Source organism: Plectropomus leopardus, chromosome 5, assembly GCF_008729295.1.
Source record: "Plectropomus leopardus isolate mb chromosome 5, YSFRI_Pleo_2.0, whole genome shotgun sequence".
Lineage (NCBI taxonomy): Eukaryota > Metazoa > Chordata > Actinopteri > Perciformes > Serranidae > Plectropomus > Plectropomus leopardus.
This window is the reverse complement of record NC_056467.1, coordinates 20,414,937-20,440,996: the sequence shown is the minus strand read 5'-3', so window position 1 is coordinate 20,440,996 and position 26,060 is coordinate 20,414,937. Positions and strand designations below refer to the sequence as shown.

The following is a 26,060-nucleotide window of genomic DNA, read 5'->3' as shown; positions in this document are numbered from 1 at the left end:
CTCACGCTCGTAAACATACACTCTGCTATCCTCATCTATTACATGCATGGGGGGTAGGGGTACGGGGAGGGAACGGGAGGGTTTATATACGAGCCCCCAAACTGAAGCCAAAAGCTGATTAACAAGACCTCTCCCTTCTTTTTTATATGAGAAAAGGTTTTCAAAGATGTAGAGCTCCAGGGAGGAGGAGGGGGACTGTCGGTGATGGTGGAAGACACAACTGAGAGATATACCTTCCTTTACAATATCAAAGAAAAGTAGTCCTCTCTTTTCTTTCCTTGAGGTATACTTTTTCTCTATGTAATCCCTTCATTTTTTCTCTGCTTCCAGTACTTTTTCTGCCTTCCCAAACTCCTGTCCCTCAAGTTTTATGTGTAGTATCACAACAAAAAACTGACACGCAGCCCTTTGCTGCATGTCATCCCCACTCTCTCATCCCCATCTCCTGCCATAAAAAAACAATCACCAAAACTTTACATGCCTTCCAAACCTGTGGGCCTGTGGGTTTTTGAAAATTGCCAGTAAAATAAAGCAACAGATGAAGATTCAGCCATTTAAAGTTGTTTTGTAAGCCAAAAGTGCTTAAAAAAATGATTTGACATGCCTAGTGGGCATACACGAAGGGAGACACGGAACGCAGGGAGAAAATGGAGTAACTTTTGTGATGAACAAATAAACAGAAACAACCAAAACATTGTCACACGTTGATGCACATTAAAGATTTGTTGCATCATCAGCTACAGAAAATAAATTCACTGATTTAATTTATGACACACAGCACATTCCCATGATTTTCCCATGATGAACTTTCAATGACTTTTACAATTTCAATGTCTTCTTTAGGCCTGGAAAATATAATTGGGAAATTCCATGACTTTTCCAGGTCCTTCGTGACAATGGGAACCCTGCCCAGCCCTTTGACCTCAATCTTGCTCTTAATGCAAGTGGCTGCCTGATCGGAGCTGGTTGTGATCTTCCACACAAATACATGCATTCACACTGTGAACTGCTTACAAAGGGAGAAAAGTGCTAATGTTAACCTAGCACTGCCTGCGATGGAGAATCAAGTGTAGTGCAGCACGCCAAGTGCTGCGGTGAAGTTTGAAGTAAAAAGGCCTCAGTGTGTTCGCTGCCTTGAACACATGCAGCTGCAGGATGTGAGATGTGAGGTAACAGTCGGCAGCCTACAGGTTACAGGCCCCGCTGCTTGGATCTCTCTCTCTCTCTTCCTCGTCTGTCCGTCTGCCTCAAATACACACCGCTCAGCTGGCTTTGGTCAGCACCCTCCCAGCAGTTAATGTCATATCAGGACCCAAAATAGGTGCCTGTACAGCCATGTGGACAAGAGAGAAAGTTTGTGAAAGCTGAATAAATTGCTACTTAACCTCTCCCCCCTCTCATCTCCCTTTGATTTCTGCAGCTTCCTCACTTATAAATACTGCAACAGGAATTAACCTGCTTTTCTTTATATAAATATATTCTCTATGTGTGCTTTTTTCCTCTTTTCCAAACCTGAGAGATCACATTTATTCTTCAGCTAACATCTTGAGATGGGCCGCTCAATGTTAAAGCACCCCGGGGGGAAAGAAGAAGGGAGGGATGTAGGAGAGAGGGATAGATAGACAGAGGGTCAGAGATGCAGCTGAATGTATACACCAGACTGTAATGAAGCAGGACATATGATATCAGCCCGAGGAGCACTGCTGGATCCATGCTTACTTAATGCTTTTAACACATTGAGCCATTTGACTCCTTACAGAGCCAGCCAGCAAGTGAGAATGTGTGTGTGTGTGTGTGTGTGTTTGGGACAGGAGGGCTTTTCTTTGTGTGTATGCAGTACTTGTGCACACATTTATCTGTGTTTTGTGTATGTTAAAGTGTTAAAGAGAATGTTTAGATGAGATGAAGACAGTGTAAAATGCAGTAATTTTAACAATGGAAGAAAATAGGAGAGCACCAAAACAGAGTAATTTTATGTGTGTAGACAGGGAGAAATAAATGTGGGTTTTTTCTCCCTCTTGTGAGTGTCCAATGTCTGTTTTAAAGGTGTGTGTGCATGTGTGTAAAAGAGGTGAAAATCCTCAGGCTTGTCAGAGTTGTCAGCCAGTGTCTGACTATGGGACACAGGGGGATTCCTATAGTTATCCTGAGATGGACAGAGTGGGCCAGCAGAGCAGAAACCTGGGATACAAAAACCTTTTCCAGAGCAGCATTCAAATACAAAATCTCTGCATCTGTCCCAACTTGATCAACCTTTTTTTTTATTTATTCCGGCTCTTCTTACTGGTGAAGTTTAGATCACCAGTAAGTTTGGACTCATCACAGCAAACTTGTGAAGAAGCGAAACGTGCTAGTGTGGCTAATAGCCCAAACCAAATCCTGATGACTTTTGAAACAATGAAAGAGGACTTTCTGTGTCGAGATATGAGAGGCTTCTGAACGCAATACAAGGAGTACAAGGTGAATTAAGAGCGGTCACAGCGCGAATCATGGATGCTAAAGAAAGAATAAGCACCAATCGAGACAACATTGTGACTCTGCTAGCTGAAAACTCTGCTAGCCATTAAGGCCATTAAGGGGGCCATTAAGGAGCTTCTCTCTAAAGTTGACAACTTAGAAAACCGCAGCTGCCACTCTAACCTCCGTCTGGTAGGCCTCCCGGTGGGGAAGGAAGGGACTGATTCGTGTTCATTTTTGGAGAAGAGGCTACCTGAGGTGCTTGGAGCAGGTAACTTCCAGGGCCGCCGCTAATTGAGAGAGCACGCAGGATAAGCACAGTCATGAGGCTGAAGTACAGTCAGCACCAGGACCCTAGGTGGTGATAATGGAAGTTCCTGAACTACGCTGATAAGACTCCAGTAATGAGGACTGCCAGAATAAAGGGGAACCCCACTCCTATACAACCATGTTTCCCCCAATGTTTCTGCTGAGCTCCTTAAGCAAAGAAAGATCTTTGACCAAGTAAAGAAAGACCTGGCTTCCCTCTCCCCACCAGACCTGCCCTATGGGATTCATCCAGCTAAACTCCTGGTTACCTATAAAAGAAAACACCACATTTTTGAGACTGCATCGACAGCAGAGAAGTTTACGGAGGAACTGGGTGACTGCAACCGAAAGACTGCAGGTAAGTGAGACATGATGCTGGCTCAATATCATCCTTGGAGAAGCACGTCGCCTTGGTAACGATAAGTATGCTCCTTTGTATTTATCATGAACATGAACAAACAGCACTAGTTTACTATCCATTTCCACTTTTAGAATTGGACTGACTGAATCATTTTTTCTCTAGCACAGTACATTAAGCTCGATTCTACAAAACTTTGGTTTGTTTGTGAAAACCTATGCTTAAGGAGGAGATTCGCTCTGGTTGTCAGGCATGCTGTTCCTCCCTATGACGACGGCTGGTGTGGACCAGCATTGTTCCATAGTTAGACTCTTAATAGGGCTCCTCAGGAAGTGTTTTTTGTGGGGTGGGTTGGTATATGTCACAGGGTTGTTCGTATTATATATAACACAAACAACCCCATATATATGTTCATGGTATATGCACATATTTTTATGTTATTCATTATCTTGTTTTTTTTCTGTTAGCCAATGTAAATATATCAAACTGAAAAGGAGTGAAACTTTAACTTTTTCCGATGTCCCCTGAACTTCAATTTACCTCCTTGAATGTAGGGGATTGAATAAGCCTATAGAAGGTAGAAGGTAGATTTATTTTTTAAACCAAGTTTAAAAAACGAAATTACTTTTGTCCTTGATCCTGCTACATCTTTGGAGTTGAAGGATGAGTTGGTTGATTAAAATCAGCTGCTACTATGAAAATTTCATCCAGTTCCTTGGGCATGTTGCTGCATCATTCAATTCCTGCAAGATAAAGTGGCAGTGGATTTGGCGACTGGTTTTATTGTAGCCAAAAGAGGTGGCCCCAAGCTACTGTACATAACACAAATGTTGACCCCATATGAGCCAGTTCATACCCATAGATCCTCAGGTGGGGCCCTTCTGGCTGTTCAGAAGTTGAGGCTTAAAACTAAAGGTGACTGTAGCTTTGCCATCAGGACCCCTCAGCTTTGGCACAACCTGCCTGAGGAGATAATGCTCACAGAATCAGTTACGTCTTTTTTAATCCCTTCTTAAAACCCATTTTTATAGACTTGCTTTTATATGATGTTGTCTTTTTCTTTAGTTTTATTTATCTTACCTATGTTGTGTCTTTATTCCCTTTATTTGGGGTTTTATTGCATTTGTTGCTTTTAGTCTATTTGTTTGTATTATTTTATATTGACATTTTGCATCCTGCGTCTTGCATTATTTGCCCTCTAGTTTTAATTTTATCCTAACTCTAGTTTCGTCTCGCTTGTGTTCAGTAGGACTGCTTGGCTTTCTGTTGTAGTATTTCCTTCTATGTGTCCCACTTCTGCTTTTGTTTGTCAAAGCACTTTGTAAACTCTATTTTGAAAGGTACTATATAAATAAAGTAATAATAATAATAATAATTATTATTATTATTATTATTAGTAGTAGTAGTAGTAGTATTACTTTGCTGGATACTGAGAATGCTACTGGACAAATGACATTCAAGATGAATGCAGATGAAAGAGCACGCAGACATGCAGAAAGAGTCTATAAAGGCCAAAACGAAGATTTAGGGGAGGGGCCGTGGAAGGTGGCCTTCATCTCGCTGGAGTCCACTCTCTAGTCACTGAGGCCAAAAAGAAGGTGGCATGACGTGTAGTTCTCAGCTGAGCTCTGTGGAAGAGAGGGGAAGACCCCTCAAACGCACAATGAGCTAATACACACAGACTATGTACTTATAGCAGCAGTGCATGGCTGTACATGTTAGACAGAAACACAGACGCCCACATGTACTCATGTCAAAGAAATGGCACGAGACCAAGCTGGGTAGTCTAACACTCGTGATGATCACTTTGAGCAGTCAGTTGTATGTAGGTGACAAACCCTGGAGTGCTGAACTGGTAAAATGATTGGTATTGCTGTAGCGATGCGAAGAATAATTTGATAACGCTGCTTTACCATCTACCATCCTCACCACATTCAGCTGGAGGTGTTAATATCTGGATCTCTTCTTGCTTCAGAGGGCAGACCTAAGTGATGATCCACAGACCCTGGCTTGCAACATGCAACCTGACATAGGCCCACACAGGCATGCTGACAGTTCTGCAGCCAACGGCACATTCGCACAGACACACACACATGCGTGCACGCACCCAAAAACACAGGCAATCTACGAACAAACAGCCTCTTTAGAGCTTCTTTAAGGAGTGTGCTAGCGCTTTCCCTCTCCCTTTCGCCTGCTCTCTTTCTCTCTGCATTTCTCAACATATGTTTACCATTAAGACTGGCAGGTGTTGTGGGCCTGCCCCTTCTCTCTATTGTTGCCCTGCAGCCATAGCCAACATGGGGAGGCCTGCAAAAAGGTTACATTTCTAAAAAAAAGTTAGCTCAATGGCGAGGACATTCTGATTTTGAGAACCCCAAAAAGACATTATCCAGAAAAGCACCCTCTGCTTCTCTGTCTCTATGTACTCCTCTACCCGAAGGTAAAACTAATTCTACCTTGCAACCTTTTTCACTAGTTTCTTGCCTTCTTTAAAAATATCATCCCAAAGATAACATGATACTCCATCCCTCTTTTTATTATGAAATACTCATTCCCTGTATGCTTGAAGGGTGGCTGTTGAAAGTCAAAAGTTTTAGCGCTCCTAAAAGTACTCCTCCCATTCTATTACCACCCAGCTATTTTATTTTAATTTTTTCAAAATATGTGATTGTTTTATTACTATACATATCATTATTATTTTTTAATTTATTATTATTATTATATAATTATTACAAATATTGGTGTTATTTTTGCACTTTTTTTTTTATTATTTCCATTGTTTTTTCCCTTTGCACACACGCAATCACACACATAAATATGGGAGCCATATTAGACAAATTTTCCCAAATTTAACAGCTTTTGCAAGATAATATTATTAGAATTATTTGGACTATTATTTTATATTTTTTCCTTTCTTTTTTCTGTTGTTGTGGTTTATCACTTTGTTTTTCTTGATGTCCTTTGATGTCTTTCCCCTGTTTATACTGTGGTTGTACCTGTAGATGCACTTCTCTCTCACACTTTGTGCTTTTTCTTTTTCCACCAATAAAGGGGAAACCCTTACTTATAGCTACTTATAGCTTTCTCTGGTTGTCACAAGCAACTTAAGTCACTAACAACAAAAATGTGTATTTGGACATATTTTGGACAAAATATTAGTGTCTGGAACACACTGCACATGTGTCTGCATAACAAAGATGTGGATTTGCTGCTGGAGTGGTCTGACAAGTTTCTATGGACATTTTGTGGATACGTTGGCGACCGTGTAAATTTTTAGAATCTATCATAACTGCCGAGATGCACCATTAAAGCCTACAGAGCGTGAGTATTCATTACATAAAATTTTTTGTGGAACATAATCTTTACCCTCTCTATCAAACACTCTTCATTTAAATCAACTTGCCAGGTATATGAAACACTAACTGAAATGTCACACACAGGACAAGCAAAAACACAGAGAAAACGACACAGACTGAGGGGGGCGCAGGGAAAGTATTAGAAATGAAGTCAAAAGAGAAATCAAATGTGTGTATCTGTGCCATTGGTTTACCCCTTTCTCCCTCTCTGCGCTACCTGAAACAGTGCTCTGGTGTTCATGCCCCAGGCTGAGGGGAGTGGGGTTGGGCAGGGGTGGAGCTCGGGCCAAGGAAAGGGTTAATGACACATGTCTGGACTAATAGCTCCCAGTGGAGACATCTGCTGATTCAGCCCCATTACTTCACAAGCATTAAATATGCCTGCCATGACCGCTCTCTGCCCCCCCCCTAAAAGCAAGTCAACAACATGCTAATCAGAGGGGGGGGGGGGGGCATGACATTTCCAGACTTGCTTTTCTGGCCCTTCATTTCTCACTATTGTCACACTGAAGCAAGCATCTAGGAAAAACCTGTACCAGCTATTAGAGTTACTGGGTCAACCTGAGGCTGTGACCCTGCTAAAAACCTGCTTGTTGTGCAGCTGTAACACTATTCAGCCATGGTATAAAAAGATGAACACAATGCACATGTAGCACACTCAAAGTACTGTAGAGAGTAGAATATAAAGTAGAAATGATAATTCTTCATTACATATCTACAGATATCTGTCCTACTATCAAATGCCTCACGTCTTAACTGTTTTAACATGATTGTAAAGTATAAGTTGTTAGATTTAGTTACATGTTGTTACATGAAATTACAGTATTAACAAATCAACAGTTCATAGTGTAACATCTGCCATTTGAATATTCAGTGTAAAAAACATTTGCTGCAGTTACATGGACAATATTTCTTAAATATGATTAAGATCACTCTGATTATAGATTCCAATTTAACCGTTTACATAGAGGCTACACAGAGCGACTGGTGCTGAAGATGTGCATTTACATTCACCAAAGCATTTCATCAGAATATAATTTGACATGTGCAAAGTGGTTCCACTTGCAGTGACGCGTCTAATGTGCAGGAAATATAAAAAGATTTTTTTTATCCATTTTTATTGATGAATATTTTATTAATTCAATACCTAAAGTATAGGAGAAGTAGAAGTGGTACCACGTGTTAATATAATTTTAAAAAGCAACGTAAGTGGATGCTACAATTTAACAATGTTCCCATCTCATATGCAGGCTTCTGGTAGCAATCATAGATATATAAAGATATTTAAAGATGGAAGACACATCCCACTTACCCCCACTATGCTTTAGTGACGCTAAAATATCTGGTATATGGATAGTCATTCGGAGCCGGAGTCTGTAGCAATATTTGCGCTGGGGAAGTTCCAGCACACCTGTCCAACAAATAGCAAGCAGCCCCATTGAATGCAAGTGCACAGATAGGCACCATAGACTGTATATAAAGATGGAGGACATGACAGCTCCCCCAAAGTGAGGCTATTCTCAATCCCCCCTGGTGTCTGACTGCAGTACAGGTCCTAAGGCCCGCCACTCCATGTTTTTAAATGGTCATAGGCCAAACTAAAAACTCAAAAGACACGCCAGATACATTTTTCCCAAGGATAGTTTCTGTCACTGAGGGTCATTCTCATCACCCTCATGTTTGTTCAAGTGTTTGTTTTTATGATAAGTTTGGTTTTAATGAGTTATTAAATTACACAAAAGGGGGCTTTTCTGCCATGATTGACAGCTGTGAGAACCAATCCGTGCGCTCGCATTCAATGGAGCTGCTCACGATTGGTCGGGCGGGTGTTTTGGCGGGAACTCCCCCACTGTGGATATCGCTACTGTGCAGATGTGGGCTTTCAATGACATCACCCTCGCAAGATGGCAACGCTTGTATCCCAGATATTTTAACCTCACTTCAGCTTAGGGGCAGTAAAACTATTGGTTTATTTCATAATTATATAACAGATACTGCTGGCAAAGCGCCCACTTCTGTTAAAGCCGATATTATTGTGCACACCTCGTACGTTTGTCAAAGGAGGGCTACCTTCTCTACTCTAGTGGACTAGTGGGAGCCAACCTAGTCCAAGGTTAACAGTCTTACATAAATCAGAGCAGATGGCAGACTCTCTGCAAAGCCAGCTGGCCTCAGTTTGCCAGTGTGTCTGTGTGCAGGATGGGACCTGGCAGTGCAGGTACAGAGTGTAACTCCCAGCACATAATAAACACAACACACGTCTGATGTAATGGACACTAGTCTCACACAGTTACGTGTCTAGCCATAAACAGATACAGGAAGTGCATGAATGAAAACACTACCACAAAAAAGAAAAAGAAGGCCGTTTGTTTTGAGGAGTGGAGGTGGTGGTTTTGGATTCGGGTTCATCAGTCTCTCAGCAGATTAGGAGGCCTCTTAAATGTCAGCTTGCAGTGACACCTCGATGGTGGTTGACTATTAGGATAAGGACATGTATGAACCAAAGTACCTGTTAATGAATGTGTTATGGAGTTACAGTTTTATTCAATTGTCGACAATGTATGAAAGCAATGCCACCTCGCTCTATATTTGATGACCTATGCTATGAATTCTACTTTTCTGTGTGAGTAATAAATATGTTTATGCAACACTGATGAGGGCTGAGCAATATATCATATTGTGAGAGTGCAAGAATGACGAAACAAAGAGACTGCCTCGAGTCGAGTCTGTTTACTTTCACTTCAAAACAGCAACAACATATGCTCAGGACAAGCTCACAGTCCACCGGCAGGAAGACAATAGCAAAGCCCTGAAAAACTCCATCTCCCAGAATCCCCTTCTGTCAACTCTGAACTCTGCTTCTTAAAGGAGCAACAGTCTCTGGTGAATGTCTCTGTAACGTCTCTCTAATATGTGGGTCATGACAATATCTTGGTTTGCGACCAGGTACCATCCATGGGCCCTGGCACACCAAGCCAACAGTTGGCCGGTGGTCAATTTCAGGCTGTTGGTGAGCGCCTGTCACCTTTAGTTTTCCGCACAACTTTAGATAGCCCTTCATGGCTATTTTTCGGTTGATTCAGCATGCTGAATCAGAGCCAGAGATGGAGTGTCAGTGAATGAAATCACTCTGTCTGGCAGTTCAACTCGGTGCACAAGAAGTGAAACGGATGTGAGGAAAGCAAACACACGGCTTAAATCAAGAGGGGGGTGAGACTGACACAAACTTGTTATAATAGGTAAGATTGTTTTGTTTTTATCCATTAAGTTCTTTAACAGAAATAATTCATGATTTTTTAGTGTTATTGTGGCTCGCACCCACAAATATCCTATGTTCTTAAAACAATGGGTTGTTTTGTTAATATACTAACTGGCTAATTAGCATCTTGAATCTATCCTGTCGGTCTTCCGGTTTCCTTTTTTGGATGACCAATACAGACTACCACCACTTGCTGGTGTGGAGAGTTATTTTTTCTCATACAAGTGCAAAACATACGTGCTAGTTGGCCGTCAGCTATAGTCTTAAAGGTGTGTTTAGGTGCAACTTCTTGGCTGAGCAACAGGCAGCGTGAGGCGACACAACAGTCGGTCTTCATTGCCACTAGTTCTTTGATATCAATTTACTGCACCTGGGCATTCAGATTTTGGAAAATGTAATATCGAAATTGTTGTCTTTTCTTGCCAAACTGTTCTAGCTTTTGTGTTATTTGCCTTTACCCACTTTGTCATACATTACTGGTAATTATTTATCAAAAATCTCATAGGTTAATATTTTGCAATTTTTTCTGTTGTCAAAAATCAACGTGGAGGCATTTGGTCAAATATATCGTGATAATTTCCTTCAGCAATATTACCAAGATCGTATTCTTTGCCATTTTTTAAACATTTGCCCACACACATGCAGAAATAAATCATTTTTCAGGCAAGATTGCTAAGGTAATTACCAAGATGCCCTTTGGGAGGAAAATGAGGCGCATCTAATCCGCTGTGCTTTGCAATAAAGCTTAACCCCTCGTATCACATTACATACGATCAAACCGAATGAGGACTCAGGCTATGAAAGAGCTGCTTTCAAACGTTCCACGATACCACATAATGTAAACTTCTATGATCACACTGAGGATAACACACAGACACAAAATCAACACATAAATCTCCCCGGACCCCCCTAGAAAAATGCCTCAGGTCTTAATGCAACTATATATAAAAATTAGAAGTTTATAAGAAAAAGAGCAATAAGTGACCTTAAAGGAATTTAAGAGGTTGCCATAACAATAATTACAGAAATTCAACCTATTCCTGTATTATTTGTTAAACTTTGTTTTTAAGACCACTACCAGAGGCAAACAATAATCAAAATATTCAATCCAAAAACTTAAACAACAATGTCCCTGCATGGTACAGTACACTTATGTGTATTATGCAGGTCTTTGTTTTGCAGAGGAAGTGTATGTGAAACTGTGTGTGTAAAACATAATGTGTGATGTACTGTGCAATATAAACTGACCTGTAACAGAACAAAATGTAAATTTCCAGCTGTTAAAGTTCCAAATAAGTGAAATTACCAGCACTTATTGTTTTCTCTGCCTGCTGCACAATAAACCATTTATCTTCCCTGACTCTGCAACACCACACAATAACTATAGCATTCGTATAAGCCTGTTTCTAAACATAGGCCAGTGAGAGGAGCTTTGCAAATCTCTGTATTGAAATACCCACTTGGCTCAGCTCAAGAGATACAGAGGCTGGGCCTGGGACGAGTGCAGAGTGGCACAAGTTGGAGCTTTGGCAGTGCAAAGAGAAACGAAAGGGGGGAAGAGAGAGAGAGGGGGGGGGGTGGTGAGGGGGTGGGGACAAACTAGAAGATAGCGCACGAGGGGGAGAGAGAGAAAGAAAGAGAGAGAGAGAGAGAGAGAGAGAGAGAGAGAGAAAGAGGGAAATAGAGAGAGTAATGATCTACACATGGTTTCATGCTGGAGCCTCAACATAGTAACCATAGACACATGCTGGGGCCTCCTGGGACTCATCAGCAGTACACAGCTGTGAGCTGGACAGCAGAATTCTATTAGCACCAACTATGCACACATGCTCTTGTGTGCCCTTGCACGCACGTGTGTGCGTGCACACACACACATACAGGTAATATGGGTATTTGACTGTGTTTTGGCATGGTACAAACGACACAACACGTGAGACCTTTAACCCTCCAATGGACCAACTGCACCCCTGACAGCGGGTCTACAATATACTGGATCACTTAGTTCATTTTATGGCCTAAACATACATTGAAGGGCTTGAAAAATTTAGCCAATGAGCCGGAAAAACTTTCTATGGGGTCCCCATAGACCAAAAGAGTTAATTTTGTAAGACACTGACGAGCACACCTCATTTCTTCAAGGGTTGTGTAATACCTGTTGACAACAGCTAGTCTACAATTCATCAGCTCACCTTGGCTAGTATTCTCTAAATCACACGGGCCCATGAATACTGGTTTCATAGAACTTACACAAACACAGGTAGCAGTACAAACACACACATTAAGCTAAGTGCACACGTGCGCATATGTGATGACAAGTCCATTACTTCTCTGCGGAGGCAAACATATATAACAAATTACACCAAATGAAGCAGCCAGTTGATAAATTAGTCAATGTCAAAGCGTAGCACCGTTCTGATCTGCGTGGAAGCCAGCAGAAGGGGGGTGGGGGGGTTACCCTAGGGTGCAGCCAAAATCAAACCTTTTCAAATCATCCTTTTCAGGACCTTGGTCCATTTCCTGCAGCCCAGCCCTACTCCTCAGTAACAGCCCTTAATGAACTCTAGGTTGGCTGTAAAGCTGGAAGTGATACCCCAGTTACACACATTCGCTGCTTATTTGTGTGCTCTGCCGAAGCCCTTTATTTGCTCCCTCAGTATCACCCTCACTGCTTATACCGTTTTATCCCTCTTTCCCCTCTTTCTGCTTCTTTCTCTCCGTGAGTGTGACATGTTTGTCTAGCTAGTGGAGGTAGTGATTTAGTGCTGCTAAGAATGATGACTCTGCCAGAGGGGCTGGCAGGGCACTGTCTCACTGTCATACGCTTACTCCAGCCGTGGGGGGAGGGAAGGATGGAGGGGTGGAGAAGTAAAGAAAAAAAAGGGAGAGGGACGAGAGCTGAGAGAGAGAGAGAGAGAGAGAGAGACTTGAGGGAAAGAGAAACCACCGTCTTTTATGGAGACCAATCCTCCAAGCCTCACAGCCTAGGCCAACTTTACAGGATATATTGGATGGTTCCACACTACCCCGCCCCCCACCCCTCCAACTGCTCTCTTTTCTCAGCTCTTTTTCATGCTCCCCTCCTTTTTGGTTTCCAACAAGGCAAGCCTTTAGCCGAACTCTGGAGAGGTGTAAAAGTATTACCATGTCAACAAGTGCCTTTTACTCTAACCCACTTTACGCGCACAGGCACCGGCTCGCACACACACACATACATGCACTCGCACAAAAAAAAAATTGGGGTCAATCATCTGCAAGAAGGACCTTGGTATACACTGTTCCACAGAGTGTGCCAGAATAAGTTCAGCAACACTGAAAACCAAAGCCTGTTCGGCACAAAGGACCTAGACTACAAAGGAGAAACCATTATCCTCACATTTAGGAAAAGGAGAACTAATGAGCTGCTTGGGATGATAGATTAAGTCAACATGTAAGCACTGTGTTTCACAGGCGTGCTGTTCACACACTCTGAACTAGGCTGCTTTAACAGGCCTAGAAACCTCATCAATATGTATTAAAAGGAATCAGTGAAATTATTCCTATGAAAACAAAAGATGGTGAAAGGGTGCTAGGGAGTGTGAGATAGACCCCAGTTGCCCTTTTCAGAGTTTGTGGTCTCTTTCTACCAGTTCGCAGTGTTTGGACAGACCAGGCTTATGACAGCGAGGGAGCAGAAAGGAAGAGTGCAGAGAGCAAGAAATAGCATGCAAAAGCACAGATTTGTAAGGGGAGGGAGTGAGGGGTAAAGCAAGTGGAGAGAGAGAAAGAGAGAGAGAGGGTGGGGGGGGGTGGGGGGGTTAGCCCTGCCCAGTTGCCTGGGGAGAAAACTGCTCTGCTGCTGACTCAGGACTCTCTTTGTTTGACAATGCTCCCTCGCTCTTGCTCTTGCTCTCTCTCTCTCTCTCTCTCTCTCTCTCTGAGACGCTCTCAAACTTACTGGTCTTTTTTTCAAATGCTCCGTCACCATCTTTTCTCATGTGCACATGCTCTTTCTTTGTCAAACTTACGCCAATAATTTCACTCTGACTTACTTATCATCTCCCCTCCTATGTGACCCTCCTCTTTTCATCTACATGTGTATATCTGTCCCTGCTACTTCTTCTGCCTTTCCCTTATGTTGCAGTGACATTTTTCTCCATCTGAATTACACTTTACTTAATGTCTACTTCTCATGTGATGAAAACAGATAAAGGCTTTGCAGTCTAATAAATCTACAGTGGTTTATTTTGCCTTTTCATGCACCACTAACAGTGGTTCACGATCAGGACCAGGGCTCTTGGCTGTTTTATTCTCTTCCAGCAACTGCAACTTCCAGATGTTGGCCGGCCAGTGGTTGGCAGCAGACTGCCAGCACAGCCTCAGGTATATGCTACCCAATGACAGAGAGTGGAAAACTATTAGTGGGACTCATTGAGAAGACAGGGAAGTCTGGCAATTATGAAAAAAGCAGAATATCACAGAGGAGGACAGTCTAACGCTAAGAAAAGAATTTTAAAAAAGGCCACAAGAAGACTGGCAGACCAACGGATAGTCAAGAATGATAGACTCTCTGAGAGAAAATAATGGTTGGCAGCTAAAAGGACGGCAGACAAAGGTCCTATAGAGAATAAAGTTGTGCGTTAAAGAGGGAACAGAGGAGAAAAAAAAGAGAGGGAGAGGAGCGATGGTGATTCCAGCTGGACATGGACCCATTCCCAGAGTGGCAGTGCTGAGCAAGGCTCACAAAGACCCTAAGGGGACCCCCCGGACTCACCCAGAAAAAAAGGGAGGTAAAGAGGGCCTCGGGAAAGGCAAAAGGGAAAGGGAGCCAAGAGGGGGAGCACTGATAAGGACGAGGTAGTCCAATACGCCCTGACATAGGGAGGAGGGAGGCATGTGCAGCAAAAAGAGGGATTTATACTTTACACTTTACAAAGGAAAGCATGCCTGTATCTCATAGACAAAGAGGATGAGAAAAAAAAAGCTCAATCTACCACTGGAGCTCATATAGAGTAGCTGTTAGACCAATAAACTAGTGCTTGTGATGGATAGACAGATAAGTAAAGAAGCAGTTTTTTTCAAAGACAATTGTCAGAAAAACACAACTAGAGACAATGAATCATTAATTATCATGATTGAGAGTCTTTTGACAATTGTATGCAACAGGCAGTATCCACAAACAGATATTAGTGGTTTCACACTTCTACAAACCCTACTTTTGAAAACAACACTGTCATTATGAGCTATAACTTTGATGCATGATTTAAGACTACTCATCCCCCAAAACTGTGTGATAGTGACAGCTGTTATCGTATTGTAGAAGGAAAAGTATGTGTCATTTTCGTTATTACACACATCAAGAGTGCTAGTCAGAAATAAAGCTCAGCCTGTGAGTAACATTAAAACCATGTGATGATCTTAACTAGGTTGCCTGTGGTTAAGTATAACCTACATATGGAGGAGTAGAAATAAGAGGAGCAGAGAGGAGAGTGGAATAAAGGAGATGTATGCCGGCTAATCGGCAGGACTGTGACAGGAACCTGGATCGTACCAGGGCTAAGCTCAGCCACGTTTCAGTTAGATCTGAGTCAAAGCAGATCATGTGAGGGAGGGGAGCAGCAATTGCTTAGTTAAATGAGGCCTGGGTCTAAAGAAGGGGCTGGCAACCCATTACTATCAAAAGAACCATTTTTGGCCAAAAAAGAAAAAAAAAATCTGTCTGGAGCCTCAAAACATATTTTAAGCCTTTCAATGAAGGTTACACGGACTATTAAGTTTAAATTAGCCTATCGACAATTCTTATTGGTCTAAATGAGCATTCATTAATATGTTTTACCACAAGGTGGCTTCTCTGCAGTGGGCTATTAAGGATTAATTGGATTTGACCTGACGAAGATTCAAGCAGGATCGAAACATTGTCTTTAATAAACTTGTGTGGCATGGAGTAAGTGTGCAGATGTTACCTTTTTTCCCTCATGAAAGTTTTTTAAAAGGCTTGCACCTACGTGATGTGCATATAACTATCCTTTTTTCAACTTTTTCCTTTTTGGACATGGAATCCATAGCTAGCCTAGCTAGTGAGCGACAAGACTAGCCACTGCTATTAACATTCAGCAAAATGTAGAGGCCGTAGATGTATGATGGACATTTTAGTTGATGACTAGTTAAGACGCTTTTTTAAATATTGGTGTAAAGACCGAATCCCAGTGTTTATTTACAATAACTACCACGAAGAAAAACCCTGCATCATGTACATAAAATCAAACAGCGTTGACCAAACGCTTCCTTAACTGATTCATTTTTAGCCACCTAAAAAGGCCCACCAAAAAAAGACAAAAACCCAACATCACTTTAAGTCTTCGCTACATTACGGCCCTGTCCAAGGGGGAACTGAAGCCACCAGAGTCCATTGACAAAAACAGTAGTTTTACATCACAGAACAGCAGAGTTGCTGACCTACTGCCTCTGTTTTGTAAGGTAAAGTGGTGAATGGTGTGCACTTAAAAATGATATTGATTTTTTAGGTGGATAAAATAAGTTTTACTGCTGCCCCATCCACAGCGGTACATTGATGAACCACACTACATAAAAAAAGCACAGCAGAAAAGCAGATTCGGACTATCGTGTTTAACTATATATCCTAAAATGTTACACTTACAGCTCAAAATGTCAACAGAAATGATCGAGTTTGCCGATTTCACATACCTCTGCAATTCAAAACAGTTGCCAGTTTTCTTCCTGGAAGTGACTGTTGTTGTTGTTGTTGTTGTTTTTGTAACTTATTTATTTGAATGAGCTGACGCAAGGACGTCAGACAAAAAAGCTGAGTCAGGCTCAATTTTTGCCACAATCCAATGGCCTGTGTTGTTTTAACGGAGGGCTCTTTTCGGCGTGAATGCCCACTAAGTCCCAAATAAGCATCAAACCAAAATGAAGGATGGTGAAATAAATGTGAAATCTGGCCTTGATTACAAGATTCTGCCCTGCTTATGTGACCTTGAGCAAAACACTCAGCTCTTAAGACAATGGCTTGCAGTTTATCCATCCCGTCAGAAAGGAAAAATGTTCTCTTCATTTATCATTAAACTTTCTGAAACACTGACCAAAGAACATCTGCAGAACTTAAGTTACAAAGATAACACAAATTCTAATCATGAAAGCTTTAAAAAGGAGAAAAAAAGTCCAATAATGTAGAGGAATTAGAAAAGCAAAATCAAGCAGTTATTACATTTATGTATGGGAGCCCGGGTGTACAGTGGAGACAGAAAAAACAAGCGTAGGGCAGAGAAGGGGGAGGAAGGGGGAGGGGGGGCAGAGTGAAAGAAGCAAGAGGGTGCTCGCCTGGCACAATGAGTCCTACTTGTTAGCCAGTGACAGTGTCAGGGATCGTGACAGGGTCCAGACGCTAGACACCAGCTGCAGCGCCTCGTAAATAGACTGCTGTCTCGCAGGCACATTTGCACGGCAATGGTTGCACACACACACACACACATAGGCATGTGGGCACATGCATATACTATGGCAGGCACACAGACAGACACTGACTTATTGTCTCTCCCAAATCTTGTAAAAGGGACAGTGAGCCTCTTTGTGTTTTGTGTCCTGTTAAAAGCTCCTGTGGAAGAGAAAATGCACTCCACACACAAGAAGTCCAAACTCAACAAAATCATAATGAAAATAATTATGAATTAATAATTCAGTTATGTATTAAATAACTCCTAAATGTTGATGCTCTATGGAAAAAAACAGAACAAACATTGCATTACACTATAACTATGACACTAATCTTTTCCTTTACTTTTGCCTCGATGTAAACTTTGTGTGTGTGTGTGTGTGTGTGTGTGTGTGTGTGTGTGTGTGTGTCTGTGCATGCGCTCCCCTTTCCTACATGGTGATAATGAGGGGGGTAACAAACTACAACTGCACTGTGGTGCGTGGAGGGAGAAAATGTGGAGGAGAAAAGGGAAAAGAGTAGGAGAGAGTTTGGGACGAGAGGAGAGGCGAGCTGGACGGGAGGTGAAGGGGTTAAATGCGTGGGGCTGATCCTGCTGAGCCAGCAGCAATACGTTAAAGTGCAAGGTTTCATTGTAGCAGATACAGAATGAAACTCCTTCCCATTAGTCACGCTAGTAACTGAAAAGACTCTTCGCGCTGCTTAACCCTTGCTGCGCCGCAAACAACCCACAGCGACAACACAGGTAAAGCCCCTCTAATGAGGTTATGGCTTCTGTGTTGGTGTGTAAACTCACATGCACAATGTGATTACGGTAATTTTAGCAGTGACGGAGTGTATATGCATGCAAACTGAACTTTCTCTAACTTGATGCACAAGGAGTATATGTGTGAATTCATCCATAGAATTCAGATTTTTCAGTGACCTTTGAGGGTTTTTTTCCTTTTCTGAATCTCTTTTTCTCAGTTTCTCTATTCCCCCCATCCTCCTCTTGAGTGAGCCTCCCACACCAGGCTACAATACACACTGACTCTGAGGGGCTTAGGGAGGAGAAGCATTCCCTTCCTCCACTTAGAGCTGGGCAGAACCATAATCATCATAATTATCATCATCGTCACGCTGCCTTAACCAAGACACACCACAGCAAAGCAAGTGGTGCGCTGACGAAACAATGGAATAAACCAACCATGTAAACAAACCCATAACGGGAGGATGTAAGGTGAATCAAGTCAATACAAAAAAAATAAAGGAGCACTTAGTTCTTTCTGTTATAGTTTTAAAGGAACTTAAAAAAAATGTTTACAAAAAAATAAAAATGTGAATAATTTCATCAGCTCACAGCTATAATCTGGCAATTTTTCCCAAAACTAGTAAAATCCCTGGTTCAGAAAACCAAAAGTAATTGTAAAGGATGAGGGATTTCCCCAGTCTCCGGATGTTCATTCTCTACATTAAATGAATGTAACCTCTCCAAAGCACACACCTTAACCCTCTGGAGAAGACATATGTGTTGGCTCAGACCTCTCTCCAGCCCATTTGTTTTAGTCCTCCAGAAAAAAAAGCCATTTGATCCTAATTAAATCAAAATGGAGCATGAAATGCCTGGTGATCAGCACACAAAAACACAGTCCTGGCTGTTTGTTTTCATTACAACAAGTCTGAAATGGCAATACACTGACATCTCCACGAAAACTCAAAGAAGCCCCCCCCTCCCACAAGGGCAGACCAGGGAACTGGTAGTATTGTTCCTGGCCAAATGTTCAGCAATAACAAAACAACAATTACCATTCATCATTCTCTCATTTCCCCTCTCATTACAACTCCAGTTACCATCAGCACCAGGTAACAAGAACATGTGGCATGCAGCCTAATGTGGTTTACAGAAATGAACTATGTATAGAGCACATAAGGCCTGTAGTGAGCCACACAATATAAACCACGCTGCTCTGGAAAAGCTGACCACAGATACTTTATGTTTCAGGAAGAGGGACTTGGCTTACTGCAGAGCATCAATGTCCTATAAGAATAAACAAATGAAGTATGCAAAACTAGAGCTGCAACGATTAGCTTTTAATTGGTTTGTCGAAAATTATTTCCAGACGATTTGGATAATCAATTAATCGTTTCAGTAATTATTCAAGCAAAAATGTCAAACATTTGCTGGTTTCAGCTTCTTAAATGTGAGTGTTGACAGCTTTTCTTCGTAATTTATGATCAAAATGAGTCTTTGGGTTATGTTCTGTTAGTTGGACAGAAAGAGAGGCATCACTTTGGGTTTTTTAAAACTTTTTTTGACATTTTATGGACTAAACAATGAATTGATAAAACATGTGAGTAATCTGCACATTAATCAATAATGAAAATAATGTTAGGTGCAGCTCTACACAAAACAGGGGCTTGCTATATATGTTAGGTTTCGGAAAGTTTAAGGTGTATGCATAATTTTATCAACCGGCAAGCAGAACTGCAAGCAGAGAGGAGACACCTATCACTGAAATGACATGGTGAAACCTTTGGTAGAATAAAAACCATTACCTTGTCACACAAGGGCAGAAGATTGCCATCATCATTTACACAGTCCTCGCTCGTGTGAAAAGAGACTGAAGACGACTAATTGCGTTGTTAATGCAAGAGCACTTGAGAGTGTACTTGCACCGGTAGTGAATGGACTGCCTGACTGAACATGCCGAGATATATTGGTGTTTTGAATAAATGATTAATCCAATGAGTGTGAGGTCTGAGAAGTGTCATGTATTTGAAATCTCAGCAATTGAACAATATTTCAATAGCTATATCCTTCAGTTAGCTTTATGTCAAAGTACTAAACTGCTGCAACATGTATTTCAGTTCCTCCTCCTGTTATTTGTTCTTTTTTTCTCTTTTACCTGACATCCCATTATATTCAAAGAGTAGCCTCCATTCTATTGGAAAGGTCATGAGGGGACACAACAATTTAAAAAAAAGGCATTGATGGAGAGTAAAAGGGTTTTTCTTACTCCAGTCTTGTCACAGAGCCGCAGGGTGTTGAAGGAGCCCACGGCAAACACCTCTCCATCTGGAGCCCAGGACAAAGAGGTGACCGGGTAGTCATGAGACGATGAGGAGTAAAGCAGACGACCAAAGCTGTCCCATACCTGTTGTGGAAGGACATGGTTTGAAAGGTTAAAAAACATTTCAACACACCCACAAGACATCTAAAGCCAGCTCGGACCAAAGATTCACAACAGGATGAGTTAAAATTTGCGACTACTTATGAAGCCCGTCTGTTCTGAACCCTGCAAGTTTACACCAATGCGACTTCATAAGATGGTGTATCATCTCCTTTGCAATGTCTTTGTACTTTCATTATAACTTCAGGCTTTTTTGTAGCTGGATATAATTTATTGCATCTTCAAATATGAATGAGGATAGTGACAGTGGGATACGTACTACAGTTGCATTTTTAGTAGAGATGAAAAAGCAAAAATATCAAAAAACAATCTGAGCCGAGATCGGCCAATTTACACTGCTGCAACTTTTTTGTGCAACATTCTAGAAACCTTTTCTTCTTGTCGTAAATCTTCAGTCTGAACTGGGCACAATGCTGCCTTCACATGGAATCAGGGAGACAGTAGATGGCAAACCATACATTATTTTGGTGGATGAGACCAGGATGGTAAAATCAGATGGGGCCGGCAGACAACACTGGCAATGATAACATAGACACCACTGACGTTTAGATTTTAAATATTATAATTTTTTGCTGTCTTCGGAATTTACAACTGGATGTTACATAGCGCCTCTTTCACACAAGGAGAAAACAAGGGCAATGTGGACAATTTATTGATTTAACTAGAATAATTGAATAAAATACTAAATACATTTTTATTTAATAGATTTAATTCCATTCTTTGACCCAAAAAAATTAAACATCACCTTCGCAACATATCATCATGCATGTTTTGTTTTACCGTCCTGCCTTTATGTCAGACTATTTTTTTTTTTTCCATGACGTCTACCGTCTGCTTAATTCCATGTGAATGCAGTATAAAAACAGAGCCCACCTTATATTTACAGTCTTCTCCACCTGACAGTATGAGGTCATTAACTGAATTCCAGTCCACCTTCAGAACAACCCCATCATGAGCCTTCCACTAGAGAGAGACAGAGGGGGACACACAGAACAGGACGATTTCTGTCAACACAACATGATAATGCTATCCATATTCCAAAAAAGAGAGAAAGCATGAGCAAGATAAGGTCCAGAGGGAGTGGCATTTATTCTTGTTACACATAGTTTGCACATTTATGAAATGTTTCATATCAGCCAAACTGAGAGTTTAATCTCCACATTATGCGTTACTGTGTGACAAAGAGCCAAAACCGTGTCACTAGCTTTAACTTAGCATGTGCCTGTCCTCTCTACATGCCTACACTCTATTTTCTATTTTTTTTTTAATCCTACTTGCTCACTTCAAAACACACCCATTCACACTGAGCCCGCACAGGTTTAACTCACATCACTGGATGTGATGTGTGTGCTTTTGCCTGCATGTGTGGTCATAGCCGAGAGAGAGCAAAGGGTTAAGAAGGCACACATTGAACCCGCAGTTGTTTATCTAAGGTCCCAGGTGCTATTCAGCTTCAAGAAGAATAATAAACAAATGTATACATGAACAAGAAAAATACTCACTGGTGTGCAAGGTCCTCAGTGCTGCACTCTCACTTAATGCAGAAGCACTCAAAGATATATAGATCTATTGCATCTCCTTTTATTTAGCCTTTATATAACAATGCAAATCAATGAACCTCGGAGACCTGAGGAGAGGCAAAGGGCCCAGTGATGTCAGGTCATTAGGTAGCTCAAATTATAAGCAAAATCTATATACAAGATAAAAAGTATCATGCAAAGACAAAAGAAACTCCCCATCAGATACTATATAGGTGCCCAAACTGTCTGTTTAATGACTTGAGACCTGTTTGTGCAGGACTAGTATTACCAGGGGACCTCATGTCATTTAGAAATTACCTCCCACATCTGTGTTTTGTGTGGCACATATGCACAAAATAAACAATGTCTGTACTTTATGTGAAGTTACTAACATAAATCCCTGGATATGATGTGCACAGTCATTTGTAACTCTACAAAGAAACGCAGAGGCGATATACAGTGTTAACCTCCTTTAAATTTAATGTGTGGTTTAAACAAACAAAACCGATTCTGCGACAAATTGTCACGTCAACCATCTCATCATCATTCTAGATTTTGCTCTTCTGATGGACTTAAAATTGGGCTTTCTGTGAAAAGGTTTCCATGCTGTATAACAAGAAGAGCCTCGTGCACCCAAAATGCTGTCAGAACTTTCATTTATAATTGCTAATGCAGAAAGAGGCAGAAAAGAGGCAGACAAAACAAAAAAAATAATATTTGACCCCAAATCATAAGATGCTGATTTGTACAGTATCAATATTATCACTTGATCTCTGTGTTTTGTTAAATATGGTTGGTAATTTGTTGTGAAATAATCAAAATTACAGACATGACACGTTCGTAAGGAACTAAAATCACACACAGTCTCCGCAACTATTACAAATTACTTGAGGTTCTCAGGTAATACTAGTCCCATGTGAATAGTGTTTTGGTGTGTCCATAGTATTCATCCATCATCCTTCCATCAAAGCAATACATAATATTTTATATCATTATCAGATTTTTATGGCTCCACGCTGACACAAATATCTAGGATAAGTGCAGATCTGTGCAGACATCAATCTAAACAGCAACTTTATTGATTGTCGAAGGTTTACAACCATGAGGCAGTAATTCTAGTTCTTTACTTGCTCCACAGAAATAAAAGTTTGCAGTGTGTGTATATTGTCGTAAATTCAATGATCCATTTTACTTACTGTATATATTCTATTTATTAAGAAAAAACTACATTGCATGCCCAATGTGATTTGTGTTCACAGTTTTCTAATTGATTTTAGGTTAATTATCCTAACTTTTGAGTCATTAAGATAGTTAGTTACAAGGTATTATTTCAAAACCATGACATACTAAATATATTGAAATAGTTTTTAACTTCATAACAAATAAAGTCAGTGTACCTGTATGACTTTGGCGCTGGGTTGCAAAGGCTTGATGACTAGCTGTCTTCCTGATGTGTAGAGGATTCTGTCTGAGTCTGGACCCCAGGCCACAGAATACACAGGAGACCCTGGGAGATGCAGACAAAGAGATTAACAGAAGATGAGATCTTGTATTAATCTACAGCCCAAAACAATGGATAGGGCCTCCACAAATAAGGACTTTACCTATGTGTGTAATGTTTTAGAGATGTGAATTAAAATTGTGTGTGTATGAAACTCTCCCTCTACCTTTGACAGGCGAGGAGTTGGCATATGAACAATAGCTCTAGGACAGAGCAGCGCTAATTCCTTTTCTCAGAAGGTATCATATTCCCTCAAAGATCTCACCTCATTCAGCCTATGGAACAGCACTTAGCTTGAAGGCACACCAGCTGAGAAAACCTGTCTAACCTCTAAAGCATGAGCACAAATGTGTGCACGTGGGAAGGAAAATGTGTGTGTGCGCGTGTGTGTGTGTGTGTGTGTGAGTCAGGTTGTGGCTGCACGCGTGTGGCAGGGAGAGGGCTTGACATCTAACCCCACTCCAGGTGCATGTGGTTTCTCACAAATGCCAACTGGTCACATGATCTAAATCTGACAAAGGCGATGAGAGGGGTTGAGGCAAGTTCCTCTCTTCTCCTTCCACCTCTTCATACATCTTTTTCTCTCTCTAAAAATGGATCAAAATAACCAAGAAAAACAGCCTGCTCCTGTAGTGTGTGTGTGTGTGTGCATGTGTGTGCGTGTGTGTGTGTGTGTGTGTGTTGTAGGCTCTGATGAGAAGCAACACCTGCAGTGATCTGAGTACCATGTGGAGGATGGTGTGCATCTGTGGCAATGCTACTATATCCAGGTGTTGTACAAATCTGTAGGTCTGCTGAGCAGCCCACTGCCCGGCAGCTCATTCTCCAAACAACCAGCTCAGGAAAAATTTTCCTAAATACTGGGGCTGAATTGCTGTTCTGCTGCCAGGTTTTCCATAGCGCCCGTCAGCGCAAAGCAAACTTTCATCTGCCCTCAGTCTTAACGCTGTCCATGACTGAGGAGAAACATTTAATAAGTAAAACAGCAAGATGAATCAATTAATAAGTAAGCTTTGGACTGGATTGAGAAATAAAATTATTAGGAGTCTTTTTATGACTTTTAATAAAACTCAGCTCTTATAAAGCTTTGAAACTTTATGGCAGTTTCAATTTTTTTTAAAAAGTAACTTTTTGTTGAATTGGGCACAATTACATTCTAATAGCCCCTGTATACATCACACACGTTCACACAATTGCACAGCCAAGGAGAGAAAAAAAGCCATTTCTTCTTTGATTGTCATTTTAAATTACGTGGCTTGTGCATCAGTGCAGGCACACGTACATGTGAGGTGCATGCTGATGAATGCAACAGCCACACATTAAAAAACCATTTCAGGTGTGGCTATTTTTTTGCAATCTGGGACAACATGTAAGAGCAGACTTGCATCCACAGGGATGATTCTGAATCCGGTGTCAAACAGGAGCCAGACGAGGAGGTGAACTTGTGAGTAAAAGCACCAGGAAAAGGAGCAGGATATACATAACTGAAAGTGAAGTTCTGTGTGCCTGGTCCTCTTGATCAGGTCTCTGCTTCTTGCTCTTTATCTCTTTGTCAAAGGGGCACTCTTTGAGGCAGAAAGTTCAAAAGCAATCAGTGCTATATCTACGTGTTTGTGTGTAAGCAATAGGGAAAGACGGAGAGGGTGTAATTGCTGTCAGTGTGTTGTGTTGTGTTGTGTTGTGTTGTGTTGTGTTGTGTTGTGTTGTGTTGTGTTGTGTTGTGTTGTGTTGTGTTGTGTTTACAAAATGCCTGCAGCTGGCTGGTCAGAAACTGGCTTCACATAGGTTCCGCTGCTGGCTGGCAGTTATTATGGATATGACCTGCTTTAAACTGTTTCCGCTCCTTCTCAAACTGACATTCAAATGATGTGAATCAAAATATATATACGTATATCACTTCTCATATTTTGTGCCTACTATTTAGTCTTCAAATGTTGCAAACAAATAAGCATCAGCAGCCATTATTGCAACAAAACAGAGCAGAAGATGCATGGATTACAAATCCATGTGCTCTGGTTTCTTTATTTTTTGGGTGTTCATATTAAAAAATGGCTGAGTTACCATTTATAATTATGGACAGAAATTTCAAACAAGCACTAGACACATGCATGTGGCTTAAAGAAGTATTTCACTGCTGGAAAGATGGTTGTTATAAAACTGATATGTCTATGCAGTAGAGAGATGCAAATACTTTTGAAATTGGCATTATATCATCAGAGAAAATGCAGATAATGGACTGTGGCATTTGCTTTTGCTCAAGAGGTAGAAAACCTACAACCACCAAAATGCATTGCCCTGCACTCAACCAATAAACACTCCCGCTGGAGGTTGACCTAATACGAGCTTGGCTGTTTTGACACAGGAACCATTATGGCGGCCAGCTGGAAACAAGCTATCTCAAAGTACAGTTAAACAGTAAGCTTCTGAATACATTTTAGGCAAGAATAAGGCAACACAGTAACCACATTTTTCATATTTGATCAGCACTGCTTAGTATACCATTTGATCTAAGTTTTTTCAGCCTCCACTTTTACAATACAGGAAAATGACACCTATATCCTGTTGACAAATTATCTCACAATAGCCAAACAGTGCACTGAAACATGTTTTTGGAGACATTTTAGGAGAAAAATAGCCAATACAGTGACAGGATCTTGGTTTATATTTGATCAGTACTGCCTACATTTACAGTGTGATCTGA

At 41.2% G+C, this 26,060-nt stretch overlaps 1 protein-coding gene across 2 annotated transcripts in view; it reads right to left on the bottom strand.

The window, feature by feature from the left end:
• Positions 1-26,060, bottom strand: part of ift80 (intraflagellar transport 80 homolog (Chlamydomonas)) — a 47,222-nt gene that overhangs the window by 16,787 nt on the left and 4,375 nt on the right. For both annotated transcript variants that reach the window (XM_042487375.1, XM_042487376.1), the window contains exons 6-8: positions 23,256-23,365; positions 21,212-21,301; positions 20,165-20,302 (exon numbers count right to left, since the gene is read on the bottom strand). In XM_042487375.1, coding sequence (XP_042343309.1) covers positions 20,165-20,302; positions 21,212-21,301; positions 23,256-23,365 — 338 coding nt within the window. The remainder of the gene's footprint in view (positions 1-20,164; positions 20,303-21,211; positions 21,302-23,255; positions 23,366-26,060) is intronic.